A 24,673-nucleotide genomic window follows, 5' to 3' on the forward strand; every position below is an offset into this window, starting at 1 on the left:
AGGTGGCTAAATATTAGGCTTGAGATTCAAGAGCTTGTTAGGTGAGAGTAAGTTCTAAACCTTGGCAATCTAAGTCTGATCTTCACCTTTAAATATATGCTCTACTGGTAGTATTGGTACTTAGAATGCAAGTTAGCAAGTGCCAATTTGTCAAGTGCTGATGACAAATTGGTACTTGCCATCTTGGGGCTTCCCTGGTAACTCAGTTGGTAAAGAATCTTCCTGCGATACAGGAGACCTGGGTTCAGTTCCTGGGTTGGGAAGATACCCTGGAGAAGGGAATGGCAACCCACTCCAGTATTCTTGCCTGGAGAATCCCATGGACAGAGGAGCCTGGCAGGCTACTGTCCATGGGGTTGCAGGAGTCGGAGAGAACTTAGCGACTAAACCACCACCACCATCTACATCTATAAGGATTAAATCATGACCTACTGTAGCTGCTGACCTGAAAGGATTTCAGAGTGGAGATCAGGAATGAGGCACTCTGTGCTCTGGGAAAAACTGGCAGAAAAGTCCTTAATATATTTTCAGGAGATGATTTTTATGAGCTCGATTTTTGCATCTTCTCATATCTAGAAAAGCAACACGATCTTTCATGGTGATGCCTGCTCCTCATAACTAGAAGTAATCTTCACATGACTAGCAGCAACCGTCTGCAAAAATTTGTGCTTGATAGCGTGTATTCCCCCTCCTTCACCAAAATCACGTATATACGGACCTTGCCCTATGCCTCTTCAGAACAGTTTCTCAGAGCTATCTGAAATGCTGGTTCCTGGCCTCTTAAGTTCTCATTTTGCCCCCAAATAAAAGTTAATTCATAACTTATCACAACCCATCAGTCTGCAATGCAGGTCTGACCTCTGTGAAAGAGGGAGGGAAAGAAAACAGGTTGGATAGGCACAGTTCTAAAAAGGTTCAGCCCGGCTAATGGAGAGTCTTTGAACTCAAGGTGGCTATCAGAGAAGTTGTGCTTCCTGAGAAATAGGCCTGACTTAGTATCAGAGCTACACTCAGTCATTGTCTGAGAGCAGCCCATAAGAAGAGTAGCAGATTCACAGGCTGGCAGTTGGGGTCATCAGTTAATTATGATTGCCACAGCAGGAGATCTGAGTAGTGCATTTTCACACTTGCCCTAGAACCTCACAGATCTACTTCGACAGATAGGTTCAAGAGACGATTCCTTCAAGCTTTGTATGGGACTCCGTTTTTGAAGAGAAATTTAGAAGAAGGAGGGGGAAAATACAGTCACTGTTACTGCGGTTGATTTCAGGGCTGCAACTGGCAGCTATCCTCTCCTTTCTTTACATTCATTCTCATTCCTCCCTTGCCCTCAGCTGTCATAGTGGCTTGTCTGGTATTAGGACCCAAACCCTCTATCCTGAATGGTCCAAACCCTTGATAGTCATATCTTTCTCCAGCTGACATTGTAGTACATATACACTCACAGTTACATGGGAATGCTGGGAAGCACCCAAGTAGATCACTTGGATTCTACATGAATTTTTCTCTGCTCTCATTGTGTAAAAAGAGTACCTCTTTCTTCTAATTAGTGTTACTTAGCCCTGACAGTACGGTAACTCCTCATCTTCTGCTCCCTAGACCTAAGAAATCCAAAGTGTCATGGCAGCAGCTGTAGATTGTAGTTCAGTGAGACCCTTGATATATCCCTTGACAAGAGTGCATCCTCTTTGGGGACCTGAACCTTTGACTTGACAGAACCCAGCGTTAGAGAGATGAAAGCATGAAATTTCCATGGGTCAGAAAGAGTGATGGTAAGGGAAACCATTCCTGCTTCTACTCCTTGGTTATCAGACCTATGTAATCATCTTATTGGGGTATCATTTAGAGTTTTCTGATTCAATAAGTACACTGCATCCTGAAGGATGGTACCCTATCTTTTCAGAATGTTCCCTCCAAGCTGTTGTTTCAGCTGTGCCCTTAGAAAGCCAGCCTGTAGCGTTTCCCTCTCTTCCCCTCCCTTCCTCTTTCCTTCCCTTCCTTTTCCTTTCCTTCCCTTGTCAGCAGAGTTGGACACAACTTAGCCACTAAGCAATAACAAATACTGATGCTGAGCAGGGCCCTATGGGACTCCTGGGTAGAAAGCCTTTCTGTGTCCCCCATTTCTTTGATTATAGGAAATAGCCTTCATTCAGCCTCCATGAACTTCCCTGAGTTCCAATGGCCAGATTCAGCAGTTACTAATTAGGGAAGGGAGAAGATGCAAGACAAGGGAGAAATAGTCAAGAGAAACAATAGTGCAGCCTTGGGGCAGGGTCCTGGTTCCCCATCAGAGGATGCACATAATAATTTATTTGAGTTATTTTGCAGATACTGAAACCCTCTCCCTGGGGAATAGGGAGATGTTTATAGTTAACTATCAACAATGGTATGCTGCCCAGATAAGAAGCAGGTAGACCTCAGACCAGTTGGAACTGGAAGGCTGATGCTGTTGACTCATCCTTACCTTACTACCAACCCATTAGAAGAATGCAAACCTGTCACTGCTTTGATCCTTATCACCTACTTGACTGTAAGTCTTCTCCCTATTCCCCAGGGAGGAGGGCACAGTTCTTGAGGCGCTAACCTACTGTGTTCCCTCTTTGCCTGGCAAGGAAATAAAGCCACTCTATCTTTTTTCTCTGTAACTCTATCTCTGTATTTCTGTTTGACATCCGTGCATGGAGAGCCAAGATTTTGGCATCAATACCAATTAATGCTTCACATTAGTCCTTTGCTTTCCTTTAGAAGTAAGTGATACTGTTGAAATAACTTCGAAAGAAATTAGGGGAGTTCTTATGAACTATGATTAAAAATAGAATGTAGTAGTTTAGCTACTTCTCCTTGGTTATAACCCTCTGTATCTTTGATTTTACTTATCAAGCCAGTAGAGCCACCTGGTGATGACTGCACCAACTTTTCATCTTATGATGTATGACTTCTGTCTTCCCCAGATTTGATAAATAATTTATCCTCACACAATTCTCTGATGCAGGCCACATAGGAGGTCTCAAGCCATAGTCTTGATGCCAAAGGCAGTGTCATTCTTCCTCTTGCACTGTCCCTGGTTATGATGGTAATGAAAGTGGGAGCTCACTGCGATATTTAATTGCCTCAATAGAAGGATTTTCTTTTCTTAGTAAAGATATGCCCCCACTGAATTAGTTTGAGAACTGTCCAAGATGTGTGGGTAAACTGAGTGAAACCCTGTGGGGCTCCTAGGCCTGGAGGCATTTTCTGTCTCCCATTTCTTGTAGGCAAGATTCCAGCCCCATGTCTTCCTTGAGTTCCAAATGGCAGATTCAGACAATTGCTAACCAGAGGAGAAGCAGTCAAGAAACCCCCTGAAGCCATGTTAACAGGACCAGAGATGCTGCTCTCAAGATTAGGAGACTGACCATTTGAGACAAGATTAGGGGAGTGCAGGCCCTTGTTGTTGTTCAGTTGCCGAGTTGTGTCTGTCTCTGCGAGACCATGGGCTGCAGTGCACCAGGCTTCCCTGTCCTTCCCCATCTCCCAGAGCTTGCTCAAACTCATGTCCATTGAGTCAGTGATGCCATTCAGCCCCCAAATCTCATACTCTGTTGCCTCTTTCTCCTCCTGCCTTCTGTCTTTCACAGCATCAGGGTCTTTGCCAATGAGTTGGCTCTTTGCATCATGTGGCTACAGTATTGGGCTTCAGCTTCAACATCGGTCCTTCCAGAGAATATTCAGGGTTGATTTCCTTTAGGATTTACTGGTTTGATTTTCTTGCTGTCCAAGGAACTCTCAAGAGTTCTCCAGCACCACAGTTTGAAAGCATCAATTCTTCGGCACTCAGCCTTCTTATTGGTCCAACTCTCACATTCATACATGATTCCTGGAAAAACCATAGCTTTGACTAGGGGGAAGCACACTGACTGAAACCGCCCATCCTGGCCAGGCACCGCGGTAACCATTTACATGAGTTATTTTCTGACCGGAGGTCCTGGTAAGGAACATGGAACAAATAAGCCACCACTAACCGGAAGAGTTTGGGAAAGGTCAAAAGGAGACGCCACGTGTCAGATCACCTCCCAGAATCCTTCTGGCTGGCATCCATCTTGGTTGAGCCATGTGTGTGCCACCAGGAAGGACTCTGAGACATATGACTGGTCAAAGACAACCCAGAAACTAATCCCATTACCATAAAATCCAAAACTTTGAGCCATGTAGCAGAGCAGTTCTCCTGGGTTCCCTTACCCTACTGCTCTCCACCTGGGCACCCCTTCCTAATAAAATCTCTTGCTTTGTCAGCGCGTGTGTCTCTTCAGACAATTCATTTCTGAGTGTTAGACAAGAGCCAACTCTTGGACCCTGGAGGGTCCCCCTTTCTGCAACATGTGGACCTTTGTTGGCAAAGTGATGTCTCTGCTTCTTAATACACTGTTTAGGTTTGTCATAGCTTTCCTTCCAAGGAGCAAGTGTCTTTTAATTTCATAGCTGCAGTCACCATCCACAGTGATTTTGGAGCCCAGGAAATTAAAATCTGTCACTGTTGCCACTTTTTCGCCTTCTATTTGCCATGAAGTGGTGGGACCAGATGCCATGATCTTAGTTTTTTGAATGTTCAGTTTTAAGCCAGCTTTTTCACTCTCTTCTTTCACCCTCATTAAGAGACTGTTTCGTTCCTCTTCACTTTCTGCCCTTATAGTGGTATCATCTGCATATCTGAGGTTGCTGATATTTCTCCTGGACAATCTTGATTCCAGCTTGTGCTTCAGGGAATTCCCTGGTGGTCCAGTGGTTAGGACTCTGTTCTCTCACTGCTGAGGGCCCAGGTTTGATCCCTGGTTGGGGAACTAAGTTGCCACAAGCACAGCAAAAAATAGAAAACCCAGCTTGTGCTTCATCCAGACCAGCATTTTGCATGATGTACTCTGCATATAAATTAAATTATCAGGGTGACAATATAAAGTCTTGACATACTCCTTTCCCATTTTTGAACCAGGCCCTGCACACACTCTAATCTTGTCAGGGACCCCAGCCTTGAACCACTGCTATAAAACTTCTCATCAAATCCTTATTGGTTGGTACACATAGTTTTTGAGGGCAGGAGCCCACTGTGCCTCCCTTTGCCTGGAAAAGCAATAAAGCTATTCTTTTCCGCTTCACTTAGAACTCTGAGATTTGATTTGGCACTGGTGTACAGAGAGGCTGAGCTTCAGCATCACGGGGACAAAATTTCTAAAATGCAGGTGACTCTGATATGCTCACCACTATATGCACAGCACTTAGAATAGTGCTTGTTACATCAAAGGCACTCAGAAAGAAATGTCAGTTAAATAAGTATTAGTATTCTAAGAATGACTCCGTTGTCTTCGTATAAGAATAAAAAGTTAACTAAAGTATCATTCTGTTGGTGTCCACACAGTAATGTTTATTTTTTCAGTGGAATGACATGGATTATTATTGTCTGTACTCCTCTTTTGGGCTTCCCTGCTGGCCCAGTGGTAAAGCATACACTGGCCAATGCAGGAGATGCAGGTTCAATCCCTGGGTTGGGAAGATCTCCTGCATGAAGGCAGTGCAACTCACTCCAGTGTTCTTGCCTATGGGCAGAGGAGCCTGGCGGGCTACAGTCCATGGGGTCTCAAAAGAGTTGGACAGGACTTAGCAACTTACAGCAACAAAATATGTCCCTCTGTTAGTGGTCTGCTTTTCCTACTTAGGGATTTTCAGAATGCTGTTCTTTTGTTATGTTTTAGGCATTCTTTTTAAAAGCAATGGTGGGAATTGCCTATGGTGAGAATCTATGAGGTTTACCTATTTCTAAAACCAGTTCCCTACCTCTTGCCAAAGAAATACTTCTTCCATCTTTGATTATTGATTCTGTGTCTTGTGCTTTATATTCATTTTTGGAATCTCAGCATGTTTTAGGTTAATTCTCTAGGAATCTCTAGCATCATCCTTTTCTTCTGTGCTGTGGTTAAGGACGGTATCATTACCAACTGAATTAACACCTTGTTCTAATGTTTAGATATTTAGGTTTTTGGCATTTGACTGTGCTTTGAAAACTGTACTTTCTACAGCGTGGAAAGGGGGAGTTATTAAAAAAATGTATTCTAAAGTAGAGATTTGGGGCCCTTTCGGGTTAATAGGTCCTATTAATAGATTTGGGGACCAAATTAGATATTCAACAAGTAGACATGGTACATTTCTACTGGTTCGACTTCCTTGTTGCTGGAATGTAATTTAAATGTGACTCTGAGCTCATAGTGATTCTTGCCCCAGGGAGGGAAGGCAAGACCAGAAAATTCTCTTAACAGTGATAAAGATTCACTGGATTGACCAAATTGAGTTAGAATAGATTTTTTTTTACATTTCTCTTATGACTTTGAAGGATTCAGCAGGCCCAGAACGACAAGAAAGGATATATGTATTATTTTGAGTAATAAGATTAAGTATAAAGCCCATAGGCTTCAGGATTTCAAAGTACAGGCAATCCTGAGAGAACATATTTATGACACACCACATTGACTTGATTAATGCAGCATTTACATTTATTTCTGTCAATTAGCTAAATGGAGAGTAAGCAAATGTGTAGTACAGGAAAACAGGAACAGAGAAACCTACCTAGAAACAATGTTTTTATCATGCCAGTGTTTTCATGCATCTCACTGCTGCCTAGTGACTGCTGCAGATCAGTGACCTCCACCTGCAGGATTTTCTTCCTCACTTTTGCACAAGAAGGCTGAGTCCCTTCAAAGACTAGTGGTCATGGTCTGCAGGAAATCCGATTCAACTCTCTCCATTAGAAGTAAAGGGGTATTGGAGCTTGATTGCTCAGTGTTCAGAGATGGTGTGGCTTGCCAGGCTTATATGCTAAAACTCATACCAGGGGTTGAGGGTTAGTGCAGACAGCTGGGAACCCGACCCTAGATCCTCCTCAGTTCTTCCATAAGAACTGGGTGTTTGCATTACTTATTTCAGATATAAACACAATTTCTACTTTAAAAATTTTCTCTCAAAGACAGACTTAAAAATAAGATTTACATACACATATTTATGAGATTTAAAAATAACAATATGTCTATAATTTGACAAGGTGAAGTAAAAGCTCTTGGTCAAAACAATTCACTTCAGTAAGGGGTGAGGCAGCCTTTTAAAAATACCTAAACAAATCACTTCCCAGATGGCTCAGTTGTAAAGAATCTGCCTGCCACCTCAGGAGACACGGGTTCGAGCCCTTGAGAAGATCCCCTGGAGGAGGGAATGGCAATCCACTCCAGTATTCTTGCCTGGGAAATCCCCTACAGAGAAGTCTGGTGGACTACAGTCCACAGGCTTGCAAAAATCAGACGTGATTGAGCGACTGAGCACAAACAAGTCTCACAAATCACCATATGTGTCCAATATTAGTTGGCTGGCATTCATCTGACTTGTCCCATGTGCTTTAGAGTTATAAGCAGTCTCCTACTGTTACTCAATCTTTTCATCAACTGAGGACCACATCCTGGGCTGGACAGATTCCTTCAAGGGAACTGAGTTCCTTTCCTGGTCATCAACCTAAAGGAAACCTGTATGTTTGTTTGTTTATAATTAAATATTCATTATTTATTTTTGTCAATGCCAGGTGGCATGTGGGGTCTATTTCCCCAACCAAGGATCAAACCTGTGTCCCCTACATTGCAAGGCAGATTCTTAACCACTGGAACACCATAAAAATCTGTAAGAAGCCCTGATATTTTTAAGCTATAGCAAAACAGGCAAAGCACTCCAACCAGCATCAGCCTTGACTGGCAATAGCTGTTCATTTTGGAAGGGAAGGTAGGTCTTCTCAGTACATTTACCTACAAAGATAATGCTATTATCAAGGTAATCTTTGGAAGAGGGAGTACATACAGCTATGTGTACATATGTGAGAGTATTATAGGGCCCTTTCCACCTTTTTGGACAGTAATACCACAGAAATGAGTAATTGCTCCCACAAGACTGTTAGGCAACTAATAAGGACCTACTATATAGCACACTGGAGAAGGCAATGGCACCCCACTCCAGTGTTCTTGCCTGGAAAATCCCATTGACGGAGGAGCCTGGTAGGCTGCAGTCCATGGGGTCGCTGAGGGTCGGACACTGAGCGACTTCACTTTCACTTTTCACTTTCACACATTTGGAGAAGGAAATGGCAACCCACTCCAGGGTTCTTGCCTGGAGAATCCCAGGGATGGGGGAGCCTGGTGGGCTGCCGTCTATGGGGTCGCACAGAGTCAGACACGACTGAAGTGACTTAGCAGCAGCAGCATATAGCACACGGAACTATACTCAATACCTTGTAATAACTTTGAGGGAAAAGAATCTGAAAAGAAATATAGATAGATATATAGATATTTGTATAACTGAATCATGGTGCTGTGCACCTGAAACTAGCATGATATTATAAATCAACTATACTTCAATTAAAAAAATAAATGAGTTATAAAGATGTAATGAACAACAACAACAAAAGACTCTCTTAGGTAAGCAAAACTTTTTATTGAAAGAGATAGCTTGTGCACAAGGGAGAAGATGAGGGGAAAAGTCTCAGTTCCCCGAGTATTAGGGGCAAGTTGTTGTTGTAACAAAAGGGAGGGTTTATCTTGTGATCACCAATAATCTCCAGAAATCATGAAACTTGTTTGATTTGCAGCAGGTGGCTCCAAGATAGCTATCAGGAATAGGAGTGCTTCTGTGAGGGAATAAAAAGCACATGATAGTTTTCTGTAAGAAAGCACCAGAACAGATAAGGTTAAAGTTTATAGTTGAGTTTCTTGTCTTGTGGCAAGTATACTCATTAGTATAAGAGAGATAAAGGTAATCTTTTACTGCTGTGAGCCTGATTTTTGTCTCTGGAACTAAGTCTCCTAGAGCCTTTGTTTTTAGCTTCCAAGTCCTGTTTTTCCCAAGACCATTCACTAGTCCTTTTCCAAAATGGCTGTACTTTTGTCTTCCTGTCTCAAGAGCATGTGTATGTATCTGTCATGGAGGTGGAGTGTGAATGGATGGTGACTGTGTGTGTCTCTCCTACAGATGTCTCTGCATCTATAAGCAACCCAAGAGTTAAGTAGGGGGAGAGATGCTCTTTGCTGGGAGCAAGGGAGAGGGGCTTTGCTGTCCTTGACTGACCTCTCTGCTTTCTTGGTCCTGCACACTCCAGGGTATGCCATGGGGATGCAGTGGCCCCTGGGTTTGGCATGGCTCTTCCTAATTTTCCTTCCCAGGTCCCTTCCTAAGTCAATCCTGAATCTGACTTCTTGTCACCATGCCCCAGCTAACTCAGCTGTCCTTCCTGTCCTATGGTTCTTATTCCATTCTTCCTCATTTCTAGCTCATTTGGAAATCCCGCTCATCTGCTGTCTTAGAGGCCCTTTCTGGCTCCTTTCTGGGGTTTCAGAGCTTTTGTAAATGATCAAGATTGTTCCTTTTCTTGACCCCAATATTCTCTCTATGCGGCATTCTCTGGCCCTGTTCTAGCTCTTGATACATTATGGTTGTCTACAAGCCTGGCATGCTGCAGCCCATGGGATTGAAAAGAGTCGGACAAAACTGAACAACTGAACTGGACTGAAAGGTGGTTCCAGTCCTGGTTGGTAAGAATCTTGGGAAAGGAAAAGGAAATGATCTTTGGAAGGATGGCTGAAAGCAGAGGAGAAGGGTAATCTAAAGGCCCCTGGGGTGGGAGGAAGAAAAAAAATGCATGACCCACCCATGCATGAAATCTCCTGTCTCTGTTCATTGTCGTTAAACATTGATAGCATCAGTGACCCAGAAACATATGGAGAGCCCCAGAGTCTAATGTACTTCTCCTCAAGCTTTCTTACTATAGGCATACAATCCTTCATATCAGAAATAGCTCTTTAACTTCCATATAATCGTGTTCCTTCCAAAGTCCTGGCAAGAATACAGGAGTTGAAAACATCAGAGAATCAATGGAATGTGGAATGTCTTCTGTTTAAAGGAAGCAGGGCACACAGATTGACCTTCTAAAGGCACGGCTGAAAAATTTTTTTTGCCTTCATTTCAGCAAAATCTCTGTGTTGTTACAGTCCAGATTTTTACATAATTTATGTTCTCTGGACAGCAATAGATGTCAAATTAGCCAGACTTTCTTGAATTATAGTTATTGGTTTTTAAAAATGAATTTAATTTGAAAATATTTTGCTCTGTTAAGTCCATAGCAACTGGTATTATCAATACAGTTCTTAAAGCAATAGCTAGATTTGCAAATGAATTGTTGGTTTTACCTATCATGTTCTCACACTATAATGGGGTTACATATGTTAAATAAACATTATTATATTGTATTAAGGATTATTTTATTATATAAAGTACTATACCTTATATTGCAATTTTGTTACTATATCTTTGTTTTTTTGTGGTTGTTACTATATCTTAAAGCAGTATCTAGATACACAGAGAATTATAAAGAATTGGTATCAAGTTCACAAATGTTGTCCTAACCTACATATATACAAATTTAAGAGTAATAACATTGTTGGCTATTGCAAACTGTGCCTCGGCTGCAATGTACAACTGTTAGGAATATTGTGTTAATTTTTGAGTACCTTCAGAACTGTGCATTGAAACACGAAGGGAAAAAGGAAAATAGGTGCTTGGTACTATGATGCATCATAGTATAAAAATGTATTTCGAGGGTTACCTTTGTGGCTCAGTGGTAGAGAATCTGCCTGCTGATGCGGGAGATGTGGGTTCAATCCCTAATCTGGGAAGATCCCACATGCTGTGGAGCAAATAAGTCCGTGCGCCGCAAGTACTGAACCCGTGCTCCACAGCCAGGGAGCCACAGCTACTGCGCCCATGTGCCCCAGCTACTGAAGCCTGGGCGTCCACGCTCTGCAACAAGAGAAGGCACTGCCGTGAGAAGCCTGCACACTGCAGCTGGAGAGTGGCCCCCACTCTCTGCAACTAGAGAATAGTCTGTGCAGCAGGGAAGACCCAACACAGCCAAAAATAAATAAATCAAATATTATTTGAAAATGTATTCCATTCATGCCCTCTGAGAGGAAGAAATTGACAAATTTGTCTTTTTTTTTTTTTTTTTAACCTATATGCTTCTGTCACCTAGTCCTCCCTTGTACTTGGAAGCAATGTCTGGCAGAGGCACAATCTATAGGCAATCTTGTCACTTAGACACAGTCACCTTTAAGGGTTTGGGCAAGAGATGTGGGAAGTGTTTTTCCCTGGCTTAGAGCCATGTCAGTCCTGGAAGCAGAAGTTCAGAATGATTTTAGGTTGCAGAAGATCCCAAGTGACAGAGGCACCTCTGTATTCTATAGTAAACTTATTTATTTGTTTACATTAGTTACATATGGGATTTTCTTAAATATGAGACCCAGGAAAGGGACTCCTCTTTCTTGGGCCAATGGGTAGCTCTGGCTATACCTTCAGCACTTAGGTAAAGTCAGGTATATAGTCATAGCAGATTCCCAATAAGTATCTGATCAAAAATTTTTTGAGTGAATTGGATGAGTTCCTGAAAGAGATGTGTTGCTGACTCTCTGGATCCTCTATAGTTGGTAATTTTTTTTTTAAAGAAGCATTTTTTTTAGAGTGAGGAGGAGGACAATGAGGACAGATCAGAGGGAGAATATTTTCATGGTAGGAAAAGTTTAGAATTGTCAGCCAAGAAGAGACTAGTTTAGAAATGTTCTCTAAACAAAATACAGATGAACTCTTGGAGTTGACTTTGTATGGGCATAAGGAGGGTAGTTTCTACTTGAGCCATGAAGGCGGGGCGTAGAGTTCAGACTGAAAGAATGCTGCTTCTTTATAGAGATCAAGGGATAAATAGTTCTGGCCTAAACTGGTGGCTCAGATGGTGACTGTAGCCATAAAATTAAAAGATGCTTGCTTCTTGGAATAAAAGCTATGATGAACCTAAACAGCATATTAAAATGCAGAGACATTACTTTGCCAAGAAAGGTCCACATAGTCAAAGCTATGGTTTTTCCAGTAGTCATGTATGGATGCGAGAGTTGAACCATAAAGAAAGCTGAACGTCAAAGAATTGATGCTTTTGAACTGTGGTGTTGGAGAAGACTCTTGAGAGTCCCTTGGACTGCAAGGAGATCAAACCAGTCAATCCTAAAGGAAATTGGTCTTGAATATTCATTGGAGGGAGTGATGCTGAAGTTGAAACTCCAATACTTTGGCCACCTGATGAGAAGAACTGACTCACTGGAAAAGACCCTGATGCTGGGAAAGATAGAAGGTGGGAGGAGAAGGGGACAACAGAGGATGAGATGGTTGGATGGCATCACCGACTCTATGGACATGAGTCTGAGTAAGCTCCGGGAGTTGGTGATGGACAGAGGAGCCTGGCGTGCTGCCATCCATGGGGTTGCAAAAAATCACACATGACTGAGCGACTCATCTGAACTGAACTGAGAAGCTACAGATAAGAAATACAGTCTGGGAAAAAAAAGAAAGAGAGAGAGAAATACAGTCTGGGACTTCCCTGATGTTACAGTCAGTAAGAATCCACTCTCCAATGCATGGGACATGGGTTCAATCCCTGGTCCAGGAAGATTTTACATGCCTCGGAGCAACTAAGCTCACATGCTGCAACTACTGAAGCTGGTGAGCCTAGAACCTGTGCTCTGCAATTAGAGAAGCCACTGCAAGAAGCACTCAAGCAGCAACAAAGACCCAGGGCAACTATAAATAAATAAATAAATAGAATTATATTTTTAAGTGTTAAAAAAAGAAAGACAGTCTGACAGTTTTCAGCAGATGCCTAAAATTTCTGGAAAAGCCCAAGAAAAAGATCTATCCTGTCTGTCCCTTGAAATTTGCCAAGTCCGTTCTCTAGAACGTCTTCCCTTAAACCTCTAGATGGAGAGGGAAAGCAAGAGTAAGAAGCAGGTAGCACTGCCAGAGCACAGGTCAAGGGCATGCCCACCCTGAAAACTTCTTAGCCAGATTCACAATCAGGTGTTTAAGTTGTTGTCATGTAATTTCAAGGACATTCTTTTTCTCCAAGAGTCTTCTCCAACACCACAGTTCAAAAGCATCAATTCTTCTGCATTTAGCTTTCTTTATAGCCCAACTCTTACATCCATACATGACTACTGGAATAACAACCATAGCTTTGACTAGACGGACCTTTGTTGGCAAAGTAATGTCTCTGCTTTTTAATATGCTATCTAGGTTGGTCATAGCTTTTCTTCTAAGGAGCAAGCATCTTTTAATTTCATGGCTGCAGTCACCATCTGTAGTGATTTTGGAGCCCCCAAAAAGTCAGTCTGTCACTGTTTCCATTGTTTCCCCATCTATTTGCCATGAAGTGATGGGACCAGATGCCATGATCTTAGTTTTCTGAATGTTGAGTTTTAAACCAATTTTTTCACTCTCCTCTCTCACTTTCATCAAGAGGCTCTTTAGTTCTTTGCTTTCTGCCATAAGTGTAGTATCATCTGCATATCTGAGGCTATTGGTATTTCTCCTGGCAATCTTGATTCCAGCTTGTGCTTCATCCAACCCAGCATTTCTCATGATGTACTCTGCATATAAGTTAAATAAGCAGGGTGACAATATACAGCCTTGATGTACTGCTTTCCCAATTTGGAATCAGTCTGTTGTTCCATGTCCAGTTCTAACTGTTGCTTCTTGACTTGCATACATATTTTTCAGGAGGCAGGTCAGGTGGTCTGGTATTCCCATCTCTTGAAGAATTTTCCACACAGTCAAGCGTTTTGTTTGATCCACACAGTTTGTTTGTGATCCACACAGTCAAGCGTTGTTGTAGTCAATAAAGCAGAAGTAGGTCTTTTTCTGGTATTCTGTTGCTTTTTTGATGAACAACTCCTACCAAGAAAATAAAGTCTGTAATGTGGAGAATCTTAACTGCCCTGGGCATTGTAACAGACTTAGGTTGTAAACTACCCTCTGAGGCCCATTGATATGGATCTTGGAAGTTAGGGAAACAAATCCTTTATTCAACTATAAGATTGGGCCTGTGACTCCTTGCTTAAGGGAGAAAGAAATTTGGCTGTAGCTTTGGTAAGTTGTCAGAGAAAGTGATTACTAAGATATAAAGAGACAGTTCACAATAGAGGGTCATGGTTAGTCAGATAAACATTGGGGAAACTAACTTCACTAGTAAAGAAAAGCATGTTAAAACAATAGAATAGGGACTTCCCTGGCAGTTCAGTGGTTAAGACTCTGTATTCCCACTGCAGTGGGGATGGGTTCCATCTCTGGTAGGGAAACTAAGATCCCCTCATGCCTGACAGTACGTCCAGAAAGCAAAAGCAAAAACAAACAAACAAAACCCCCCTCAAAATTAGGATGATTTTTCCTTATAAACCAACAAAGTTGCAGTGAAACTTATATTCCATAGCAGATGGCATTATAAATAGGTGTTAATTTTTTGGGGGGCAGTTTGCAATATACGAAGAGCCAAAAGGACTGTTTTGGGTCCTTTGATCCATTGATCCCAGTTTTTTTATTCTATAAACATTTATAGAGTCCTTGTATGATAACATTCAAGACAGAAACATCAGAGATTGGTGTTGCATATTGTGCTTCTGCAATGTGGGAGGGCTGGGTTCGAGCCCTGGCTTGGGAAGATGCCCTGGAGAAGGGAAAGGCTACCCACTACAATATTCTGGCCTGGAGAATTCCATGGACTATCCATGGGGTCGCAAAGAGTTGGACAGGACTGAACGACTTTCACGTCACATTGTGCCCTTCAGGAATTGTCAGTCTGCTGGGAAAAAACAAACCAATAATCCGATCATCATAATATAAAGGTGAATGGGGGAAGATAGAAGCCTAACCGCAGGTCTGGAAAGTGTATGGCAGGGGACAGGAAAGTTTTCCTGCTGAAGATGTCACCACACTGAATCTGGGAGGATAAATAATTACCCCAGAAAATCATGTGTTTCAGACAGAGCCAGACTAAGACCTGGAGTTGGCTGTCCCTGACTCAACATGACTAGAGGGTAGGCCTAGAAAAGATTTCAGGAAGTTATGTAACCATTCTCAAGGCTGACGTTAGAAAAAATTTTTACATGCTGAGTTTCTTTCCCTTGACTCTGGTTTTTATTTTCTACCTAGAGGTACATATTCAACCCTTCAGTTCTCTGGGATAGACAGAGGCAAATAGGCCACCTTGGCTACAAACTCCCCTGTAGTAGCAGCTGGCAAGCATGAACTGCATTCCCTGGGTCCCTTCAGCATAATGCAGGATTTCAGTGATCCCTAAGTCCCTAATAGGAAGCAGAGATGACTTCTTAAGTAGGAAAGCTGGAGCCACAGGGCACAAGACAGGCAAGACTCACATGGTCCTTTCCCTTCCCCATGGCAGTTTCATCTGGCACAAGGCTCCTGATGCCTTGGTAGAGCAGAGTCAGGCCACGGTATAGGAGGAAGTGATGGGAACATTAAGCTAATTGTCTCTGGAAAAGGACGGACTTATTCCTGCTCACCAGCATTGCCAAGAGTGAGATGTGTGTGTTAGTTATCAGTTGTGTATGACTCTTTGCCGACCCTATGGACTGTAGCCCGCCAGGATCCTCTGTCCATGGAATTCTCTAGGCAAGAATGCTGGAGTGGGTTGTCATTCTCTTCTCCAGGAGCTCTTCCCAACTCAGGGATTGAACCCTGGTCTCCTGCATTGCAGGCAGATTCTTTACTGTCTGAGCCACCAGGCAAGCGGACAAGGGTGAGATGGGAGACCTTTTAGAAGAGCCAGAGGTCAGCAGACGTGACTGAAAGTCTGAGAATTATAACCCAAAGGAAAAGTTAAAGGCTTGGAGAGGGTAAAGTTTTGCAGTACTAGAAAGAGTCAACATATAGTTTGTTTTTATGTTCTACCTCCTCCAAAACAAGAACAAACTGAATAGGGTCATAATTGCAGTACATTGGTCTCAAAGGCATGCAGACCTACGAGAAAGCATTCTCCAGCGATGACTGTGTAGATGCCAGAGCAGAAATCTGGGAGACCAAGAAAGAGCTCTACAAATAGCAGAAGCCCTGTCATCACCCTATCACTCTGTAAATGGCTAGATGGCTGAGGCGTCTGTTTAAGGGACTCAAGCATCTTCCTTTCACTTAGCTGGTGGTTCCATTTCTTTTGGTAAAGATTTTCTTAGCAAGAGCTATGCAACATGTATCATAAGTGAAAGTGTATCCTTTACTTCAGTTTCCAGATGAGGGATAACGATTCTTGTCTATAGGCCTGTGGCAGATCAGAATGGGGTCTGAACCACAGGGGTAGCCCTGAAGCTAAGAATGAGGCCAATCAGGGCTGAGTGGTCAGGTTGAAAGAACCAACTAATAGAAAAGCAAAGACCTGGCTGAGTGAAGGGATGGCCCAGCAAGCAGGCTGAAGTGCGCAAGGCTGATGAGGCATTTGGAGAGCTGACCCAGAGTATGGACTGTGAAAAAAGAGTCTCAAAACTAAAGCGCTGGCTCTCATGGTGAAAGGAGAAAAGTACTAGGGCTTTTCTTCATGGAGCCTGGGAGAGCATTAGAGGGAGCAGGATTGCCTATATAGTCAACATCAGTTCTTTTCCTCAGATCTCAGCTCCTCCTCTTGATACTTTCCATCCTCAGGCCCTCTTCCCTTCCTTCCAGCTGTCTCTGAGAGCCTCTTCCTCACTGGGAATCTATGAATATTCTTTTCTCCAGACCCATTGATTTCCTGGCTTCAAATTAGAGAGCCCCAGGGCTATTTAGGGGAGAGGACAGTCGGTCTGGAGGCTGACTTGATGCTCAGACTGGGTTGCATTTGGCCAAAGGATTTATGCTTTCTAATTAGGCTCTCTTCCTCTTTACCACTGCCCTTCCAGATGACATGAACAATCAGACTCCTTTCCCATATAACCTGTGGCAACAAAGAGGCTCAGGAAGAGGAGCACAATTACCTGGGGAGCCCAGAAACTGGGGCTGTCTTCCATTCTTTCCACCCTCCAGTCCATGCCTGGGTATGATTTCCCCAGAGACCCCTGGCCTCCTGCTATACAGTCTCCACATATATTGCTTGAGGTCCTATTTGAGTGTCAAGACTGAAAGTCTCAACTTTCATCCCTGGAAGATATGGGACAGTACTCTTTCCTCAACCCCACTGCACCCAGTTCCTCCCTCCCCCGGTGATATAACAATACACTTTGGAAGGAGAGCCCCTCAACATCTCTCCAGCCACAGACTCCTCAACTTTAACTGCCAGAACCTCAGCCCGGGGCCAAGTAGAGGGGGCTGCACACGTGAGATCAAGACTGTGGAGGGGAGGACTCTCATTCGAGGGATGGCAACAGTTGTGACCCTTCTGTGGGCCTGGGGAGAAGAGTGGGTAAGGGGGTGAGGGAGGTAGTTAGAAATAAGGCTAAGTGAGCATGGGAGGAAGAGGAGACCGGTCAGGCTTTCTTAGTTTGCAGCATGAGGCAGGTTTCTATTCGTGGGGAACTTTATTGAATTTGAAGGGTTCATCATTATTCTAGGCTGTCTCTCACCTTTTAGCTGACTTTGGGCAGGTCACAAATGTCAGAGAGTCATTTATCTCTTTATAATATGCGGTTGTAAAAATGCTTGCTTTAACTCATAAGGTGGTGGCAAGGATCACATGGGGGGAAAATGCTTTGTAATCCCTGCGGCACTTCACAAATGTAAGTTATGGCAATTACTGAAGAGGGGTTAGGTGAGGATCATAGATCCTTTGGGATAAGATGGAACCTCTGCACCAGGTCTAGAGGGAGGGGGGAGCTTGGCCCTTTACATGTGTGACAGCTCTCCCCACCTCAGTTCCTTGAAGAAATCCAGACTCCAGCACTACGATCAGGAATGTGCTGGGCCATGGACTTCCCTGGTGGTGCAGCGGTGAAGACGCCTGCGATTCTACTGCAGGGGTTGCTGGTCGGATCCCTGGTGGAGGAACTAAGATCCCACGTGGCCAAAAAGTTAGGGGGAAAAAAGCTGGGCCAGATGTCAATACAGGAAGGGGAAGCCCCAGAAAATAAAGGAGATGGGTCAAGTAGAAGAGGGTGTGGCCAAGCCAGTGAGCTGATGCAGAAGAGGGAGTGTCGGAAAATTCCTTTAGAGAGTTGTGAGAACTGGCAGTACAACATTTCTTAACTAGGAGAAGGACAGGCATCTTGTCTCTGGAAAGAGACTAGCCTCACAGTGTGTCCTTCACGGAAAACAGAGTTATCACATGGACACTTCTCCAGGTTTCTGCTGCTCCATCAGACTGTTTTCTGGATTCCCCAGCATCCACAGGACTGCCCCAGGTCCAGGATCCCATATGGGTCAAGTTAGTACCACCACGTGATGATGCAGCACAGGGGGATGGTCTCTAGGGTCTGCAAGTCCCTCCATACCTTCTTTCACTAGAGCTTGCAAGGGATAAATGACATGCAGCGCCAAGCCTACTAGGTGCCTGGAGGAATAACTGGTACGTCCACCTCTGAAAACTCCACCCAGTGCATGGTCTCTCTGGGGTCCGGGCCCTCTGACTTTCCTTAGAGGTCTAGGATCTGGTCCTGGTACATGTCATCACTCATCAGCTGGCCTCCCAGGTCACCAGGTCCTCATGGACGCCCTGAAGATCTCAGCGCACCAGCGCCTTAATTGGGGTGCCTTCTGTGGTGCTCCCTCCGGTTAGACTCCTTCCCGGAATCTGCACCCCTCACTGACTCGGCCCGCCATCTCTCTCACCCTCACGGCGCCTCACGTGACAGGGAGTGCGGTGAGGAGACGAGGGTGCACGACGGGAGAAGGGTTATGCTGTCTCCTGCAGGTGTGATTGCCCTTCCTGCCAGATGAGCGCAGGGGTCCCGCGACATCCTAAGCAGACATTGCTACTTTCCCAGCTTTTCTTGGTCCCCCTTTCACCTGGGGACTCTTCGCTGGTTCGCAGTGAGTGGGGGTGGGAGTAGGGCAGCATCTACTTCAGGAAGCCCCAGTGTGATGCTGAGTCATGGAGCTCTTTGTTCACGAACGGTTCTTATAAATCTGTGGTCCTGGCTGGCAGCCTTTCTTCTGGCGGCTCCACCCTTTTTCCGCAGAGGCGCCTCTCACCACACAAGCAGGCAGGGGGTGCTGTGTTGCGTGCTCTCCGAGAGTCAAGAGCGCAATAGAGCAAATTGACCTTTTGGCTCTGCTTAGCAAGGCTGAGACCGGCTGTATCTTTTAAAAGCCCTTCTGAGCCCGAAGGGGGAACAACAGAGAAGTAGACCCATAGGATTTAAATATCTTAAAACAGATCAGATGCCAAAGTACAAGATTTTCACCCTTCCGCAGCGACCTGGCTCCAAGCTCTGTCTCCTTCTACCTCCTGCTATGGCATAGTCACAGGTTTTCAAAACAGAGAAAGGCAGCAACAGACACATCATCTATTGAGCTCCCTGTTACTGTGCGCCTCCAGCAGTGGAGAGAAGATGGAAGAGGACCAGGGAAGGGGGGAGAGAGCTCAAAGAGCGCTTCTCTTCTCTGCTCCTAGAGCAAGCGTTCTCTACGAGGGCATGTCCCTATCGATTGTGTCTCTGTCTCTGCTAGTGCGGAGCATAATGGTAAAAATGTAAACTCAAGGGGCTTCTCTGGTGACTTCAGTGGTAAAGAATTCACCTGCCAATGCAGGTGATACAGATCCATCTCTGGTCCTGGAAGATCCTACATGTCGTGGAGCAACTTAAGCCCCTGGGTCACAACTATTGAGCCTGTGCTACAACTGTTGAGCTTGTGCTCTAGAGCCTGAGAATGACAACTAAGGATCCAGCAGTTGGAAACTGCTCAAGCTGAGTCCTCTGGAGCCCCTGCAACAGGAGAAGCCACTGCAATAAGAAGCCACACACTACACCTAGAGAGTAGCGCTGACTCCCTGCAGCTAGAGAAAAGCCTGCGCAGCAATGAAGACCCAGCACAGCCAAGAATAAACACATAAATTACATATATATATACTTAAATATATATACATGCTCAAATATATATATATATATATATATATATATATATATATACTCAAACTCAGTGATGTGTATCCACTAGAAAAAATATCTTCCTCTAATATTTGTCTTTTAGGCACTAGTTTCTTTTCTAAAAGCGACAAGTATTCCGTTTCTTTGTATCCTTTCACAGTCTATACATAATACATACAGGTATATAAGTATGTAAGTTTACTGGCGTGTATAGAGGTTCGTGTGATTCTCCCCATTGACACCACACATAGCAGTATCCTTCACAGTGTTCTGCACATTATTTTTTAATTACTAACTATGTCTTGCAAAGAATATACCTCACTCTAGTTAATGGCTGCATGGTATTCTGGTCTATGGCTATTTAATCATAGAAACAATCGAACAGCTTGTTTCAGTCTTTAACTGCTATCAATAAGATGGAATGTATATCCTGGGACAAAAGTGCAGGAACAAACCATTTGTATTCAGCTGTTGACAAGTTCACTCCCATACATGATGAATGTTCCCAGGATCTGAGCGTTAGTGCTCCTGCACGTTGTGGGGTGGGGAGAAGTTGTGAGTTGGCAATGCCCAGTCTAGGTGCATCTGGCATCACTGGCCCCAAGGAAGCCTGGGAGACTATTATTCTTCAGAGCATAACGAAAAGGCCAGGGGATGTTTCCTTGTATTGAGAGCCCAGTAACATAGCTGCATATGGAAGTCAGCATTATTATTTCAAAGTTCTGGTCCTTTAATACTGGAGAAAGCACATGTTTGTTTGTATGTGTTAAATAAATTAGATACAAGTAAGAACAGCTAATTTAATTTCATATGGAGAAAATTTTAGAGGAAATTGCAAGCTCTCATTTTCAAGCAACTTCTATGGGGTAAGCACTTCACTTAAATTGACTCATTTAACCCTCAGGAGAACCCACAAGATAGATAGTATTATCTGCACTTTAAAGATGATCAGACAGAAGCCCACAGAGTTAACAGTGGCAGAACCAGGAATGTCTTCCTCAAAAGTCAAGTGTTTCCATTTATTTCGGGCTGCCTCCTAGAGGGAGCTGGGGTGCACAGTATACTAGGGTATCTTCTTTGGCAAAAACCTTTGTTAAAGAGAGCAAGCTGGTTTCAGAAGAATATATATTTTAAAAAATCTGGCTGGGTAGATACTGCCAAGTATCTCTACAGATGTGATACAAGGGAGGAAAGGGACCTCCAGTCCATGTAGCATCACAGAGCAGTACTCAACTCTGCATGGATGGTTTGAATGGCTCTCTGACATCCACAGAACATGAATCTTATACATACAGGAGCTTCTCGAGAGGTGAAAAAGATTGGGCACCCAATGGGAGTATCCCATTTCTCTTCTGAGAGCCTGGGACTTTGACATGGGCATTAGAGTGGCCATGGCAGTGAGGGGATGTAGAAGTCTTCCTGTTATCAGTTCATGACTCTTTGAAGGAAATCTTAAAATTATCCCCAATGTAGTCATCTGGGTCAGGGGCCTCCTTTGTTCAACAACTTATTTAGCAGTTTCCATTCCAGATTCAGGAGAGGAATCCCAGGAAGGAAACTTGCCTTCTAGAAATACTGTCTCTAATATACTGCCCTGCAACAGGAACTATGTCAAGAGAGAACTTTCTGGAAGGACCCATCAGTGTTTTTGAGGATTACTAGAAGCCAGCTTGGCAAACCCATAGCTATCCAGCTCATAGCCTCATAGCCCAGGAGGTTGTCCAGAAAATGAAGAAATGTGTGAAGAAAAGGAATAAAAAAGAGAAAAAAGAGAGAGAGAAAGGTGTATAATGAGAAAAGGTATTTATTTATGATATAAGAATTAGTTAGTTTTAATTTCTGAATTAGTGGAATCCTTTATTGACTGCATTAAACGTGCCAAGCCTTGTGTTAAGGGCGAAAACCAGGGGAGGAGTGGAATATGTTATGGGAGGTGCTGTCTTCATTTTCTTGTACAATCTTGTTCCAAATTTGTATTTTGAACTCACTGAGGTGCCTCAATTCAAACTCTGAAAGTACTATGGAATCAGATATCAGTAAAATCTCCTAAGATTCTACTGGCCAGTTCAGACTTCCCCCACCCCTCTCCAACTTTTTAATCCTACTTCAGCCCACTAAAGAGCCATGTCATATAAAAAGAGGGGAGAATTCCCTGGGGGTCCACTGGTTAGGATTCAGCACTTCCACTGCTGAGGCCCCTGGTTCAATCCCTGGTCAGGGAACTAAGATCCCACAAATGTGTCCAAAAAAAAAAAAAAACCACCTAATACTCAGGAGAAATAGAGACAGGGAAGGCTCTTTGCAAAGGAGGAACCCAGGTTTCTTTTTATTTTTAGTAATGTCCCTTGTTTTTAATTCACTTAGCTTTCTCCATCTTATCATTTCCCGATGCTAGAAACGTAAGTCTTTAAACTTATTGCTGTTCAAAATTGTGCAGAGGTTAGAGGTTTGTTAAATGCTTCTTGAGCTCTTCCCTCTGTTTCTTTCTTTCTTTCTTTTTTTTTTTTAAACATTAAGCCTCTGTCAAAAATGTATTTCTTATTTTAGGGTACAGGATAGAAGGACAAGATGATACTTACAAATGAAGAAAATTTACAAGAAAAAACTTGACAGAAGTTTTTCAATTTAAAGTATCATAACATTAAAACTTGACTTAAAACATAACAAAAGAAACAAAATTGCAAACAAAAATGTTTATGGATTTTCCAAACATAAAAAAACGAAATAGTGTTTAGGCAGTAGGGTTCATGCTGATGGCTAGCAGGAAGTAACAGAGTGTCATCTATTTGGAAAAAATTGATAATGTACAAACAACAAGCTCAAATTATGGACTGTAGCAGTTTAATCATCACTGCCATTTTTCTTACTTCCAAAGTAAAGCCTTGATTAAACCATTTATACCCTGTATTACTCATACCTTTACTTCAGAGATTGAGGAACTATGTACAACAAACAAATTTATTTTCACCATAGGGATGATATATCGTACCTCTCTGCCAATGTTACTTGAAAACCGTCCATGTCAAAACAATTTGACAGCAGATATAAACAATTCAATAAATACGCAATGATCTTTCATTACAGTCCTTTAAAGACGCATGTTAATTCATGCTGTTAACCTTAGGTTCACAGTGCATAGAATCCAAATATGAGCAGTTGGGGTGACTTTCAGAGTAATGTTGGATCCCTCATTTTGTTTATAATCCCACTCTAACCGTTAAGTTCATGTCATAGGCCCTATCACGCATTAATCATTGAGTGGCAGAAGTTAATGAAATTTTTTCATGTTACAACGTCCATTGGCGGCAATGAAAGTCCCAAAACCGCCAAGGAAGTCATTTTGTTGCACAATACATGAGGACCTGGAACTTTTCAAAAGCTTAAAAAAATAAAAATAAAAAATGGAATTATATTTGACATTTCCTGACACCTGCATTAATACTGTATGACTAATCAAAGCATGTCAGTTGCCTGGACTCAACCAGCGATCAACATGTGCCCCGAATGCACACGAGTAAAAATGCAGTCAAAGGAAGCAGTCTTCATTGCCTATAGGTCACTTCCAGTCAAAGGTTAAAGTTCAAAGACTGAATGATCAAAGTGCTCATTTTCTCAGTAGAACTATCTTCTGCTAGGAGGATGAGAACAGTGGCATCAACAAGTATCATCATGATACCACCATTTTGTTTTCTTTGGATTCTTGTTACATGTTCAAACATAAAAAGAATTATCTGGTGGTCGTCTCTTTTCTTTGCAGCTGGAAAGCATGCTAATAATGCTAAGACAAACTGACTTGACTGAGAGCGCTGGGGACCAGTCTTCTGTTAGAATGGATAAACAGATATGACCATTGCTATAAACATGAGGATGAACAGGAATATTTTCACCAGTAAACATGATCTGAGGAGAGTCAAAAGCATATCGACTACTAAATTTAAATAGAAGTTGAAATTTTTCCCCTTCATATAAGGTACCCGGTGCACCTTCCATGTCTAAAATCCACTGTGTAATTGAATTTTGAACACTCTTTTCATTTAAAGTCATTCCAGGAGGTGGGTCATTTTGCAAAGCCAACAGTTCTTTCTGTAGTCGTTTCTGCATTGACGCCATGATGGAACCACCCCCCCCCCCTTCCCTCTGTTTCATTTGTATTGGATTTATTAATTTTCAATCTGAACCTGATTATTGCTCCTACTCTATGTCAGCCAACAACCTGAAAAAACATAGAGACTTTCTGTAAAAGAATACAGTCTCGGTTTCTAGAATCTTGTATTTATTCACATTTGTGCTGTTTTCTGGTCTTCCCCAGTGGCTCAGCGGTAAAGAATCCACCTGCAATGTGAGAGATGCAGGTTTGATCCTTGGGTTGAGAAGATCCTCTGGAGGAGGGCATGGCAACCCACTCCAATATCCTTGCCTGGAGAATCACATGAACAGAAGATCCTGGTGGGCTACAGTCCATAGGGTCGCAAAGAGTCAGATGCGACTGAGCACGCATGCACAGGCTGTTTTCTACACAATTGTCATGTACATTCCCAGTGCTTATATTTCATTATGTAAATTGGGAATTTTCCTTTTGTAAATCAGTCATTTATGGACAGTGCACTCTTCCTGAAACTGTGTTAATCACAGGGTATATCAAGATACATGAAATGTAGTCTAGATTCCCAAGTAACCTATGGGAAGTAGAGAATCTGAATTTGTGATAGAAGTACAATAATATCACTTGGGTAAGCAAGATT

The 24,673-nt window shown here is 43.0% G+C and overlaps 1 protein-coding gene and 1 non-coding gene across 2 annotated transcripts; one reads left to right on the forward strand and one right to left on the reverse strand.

Annotated features, from left to right (window-relative positions):
• The first annotated feature begins 4,744 nt into the window (after window positions 1-4,744).
• On the forward strand, window positions 4,745-4,817 carry TRNAE-CUC (transfer RNA glutamic acid (anticodon CUC)). Its single transcript has one exon. It is a non-coding gene; the product is annotated as a tRNA-Glu (tRNA).
• An 18,460-nt stretch (window positions 4,818-23,277) lies between these two features.
• On the reverse strand, window positions 23,278-24,054 carry LOC139035478 (ubiquitin-conjugating enzyme E2 W-like). Its single transcript, XM_070468502.1, has one exon. The coding sequence runs from the start codon at window positions 24,039-24,041 to the stop codon at window positions 23,643-23,645; it is 399 nt and encodes a 132-aa protein (XP_070324603.1). The 5' UTR covers window positions 24,042-24,054; the 3' UTR covers window positions 23,278-23,642.
• Between the last annotated feature and the right edge of the window lie 619 nt (window positions 24,055-24,673).

This window comes from Odocoileus virginianus, chromosome 6, assembly GCF_023699985.2.
Source record: "Odocoileus virginianus isolate 20LAN1187 ecotype Illinois chromosome 6, Ovbor_1.2, whole genome shotgun sequence".
Lineage (NCBI taxonomy): Eukaryota > Metazoa > Chordata > Mammalia > Artiodactyla > Cervidae > Odocoileus > Odocoileus virginianus.

Coding starts and splice junctions, on each gene's coding strand:
- LOC139035478 (XM_070468502.1), bottom strand. CDS start 24,041: ATGGCGTCAATGCAGAAACGACTACAGAAAGAACTGTTGGCTTTGCAA.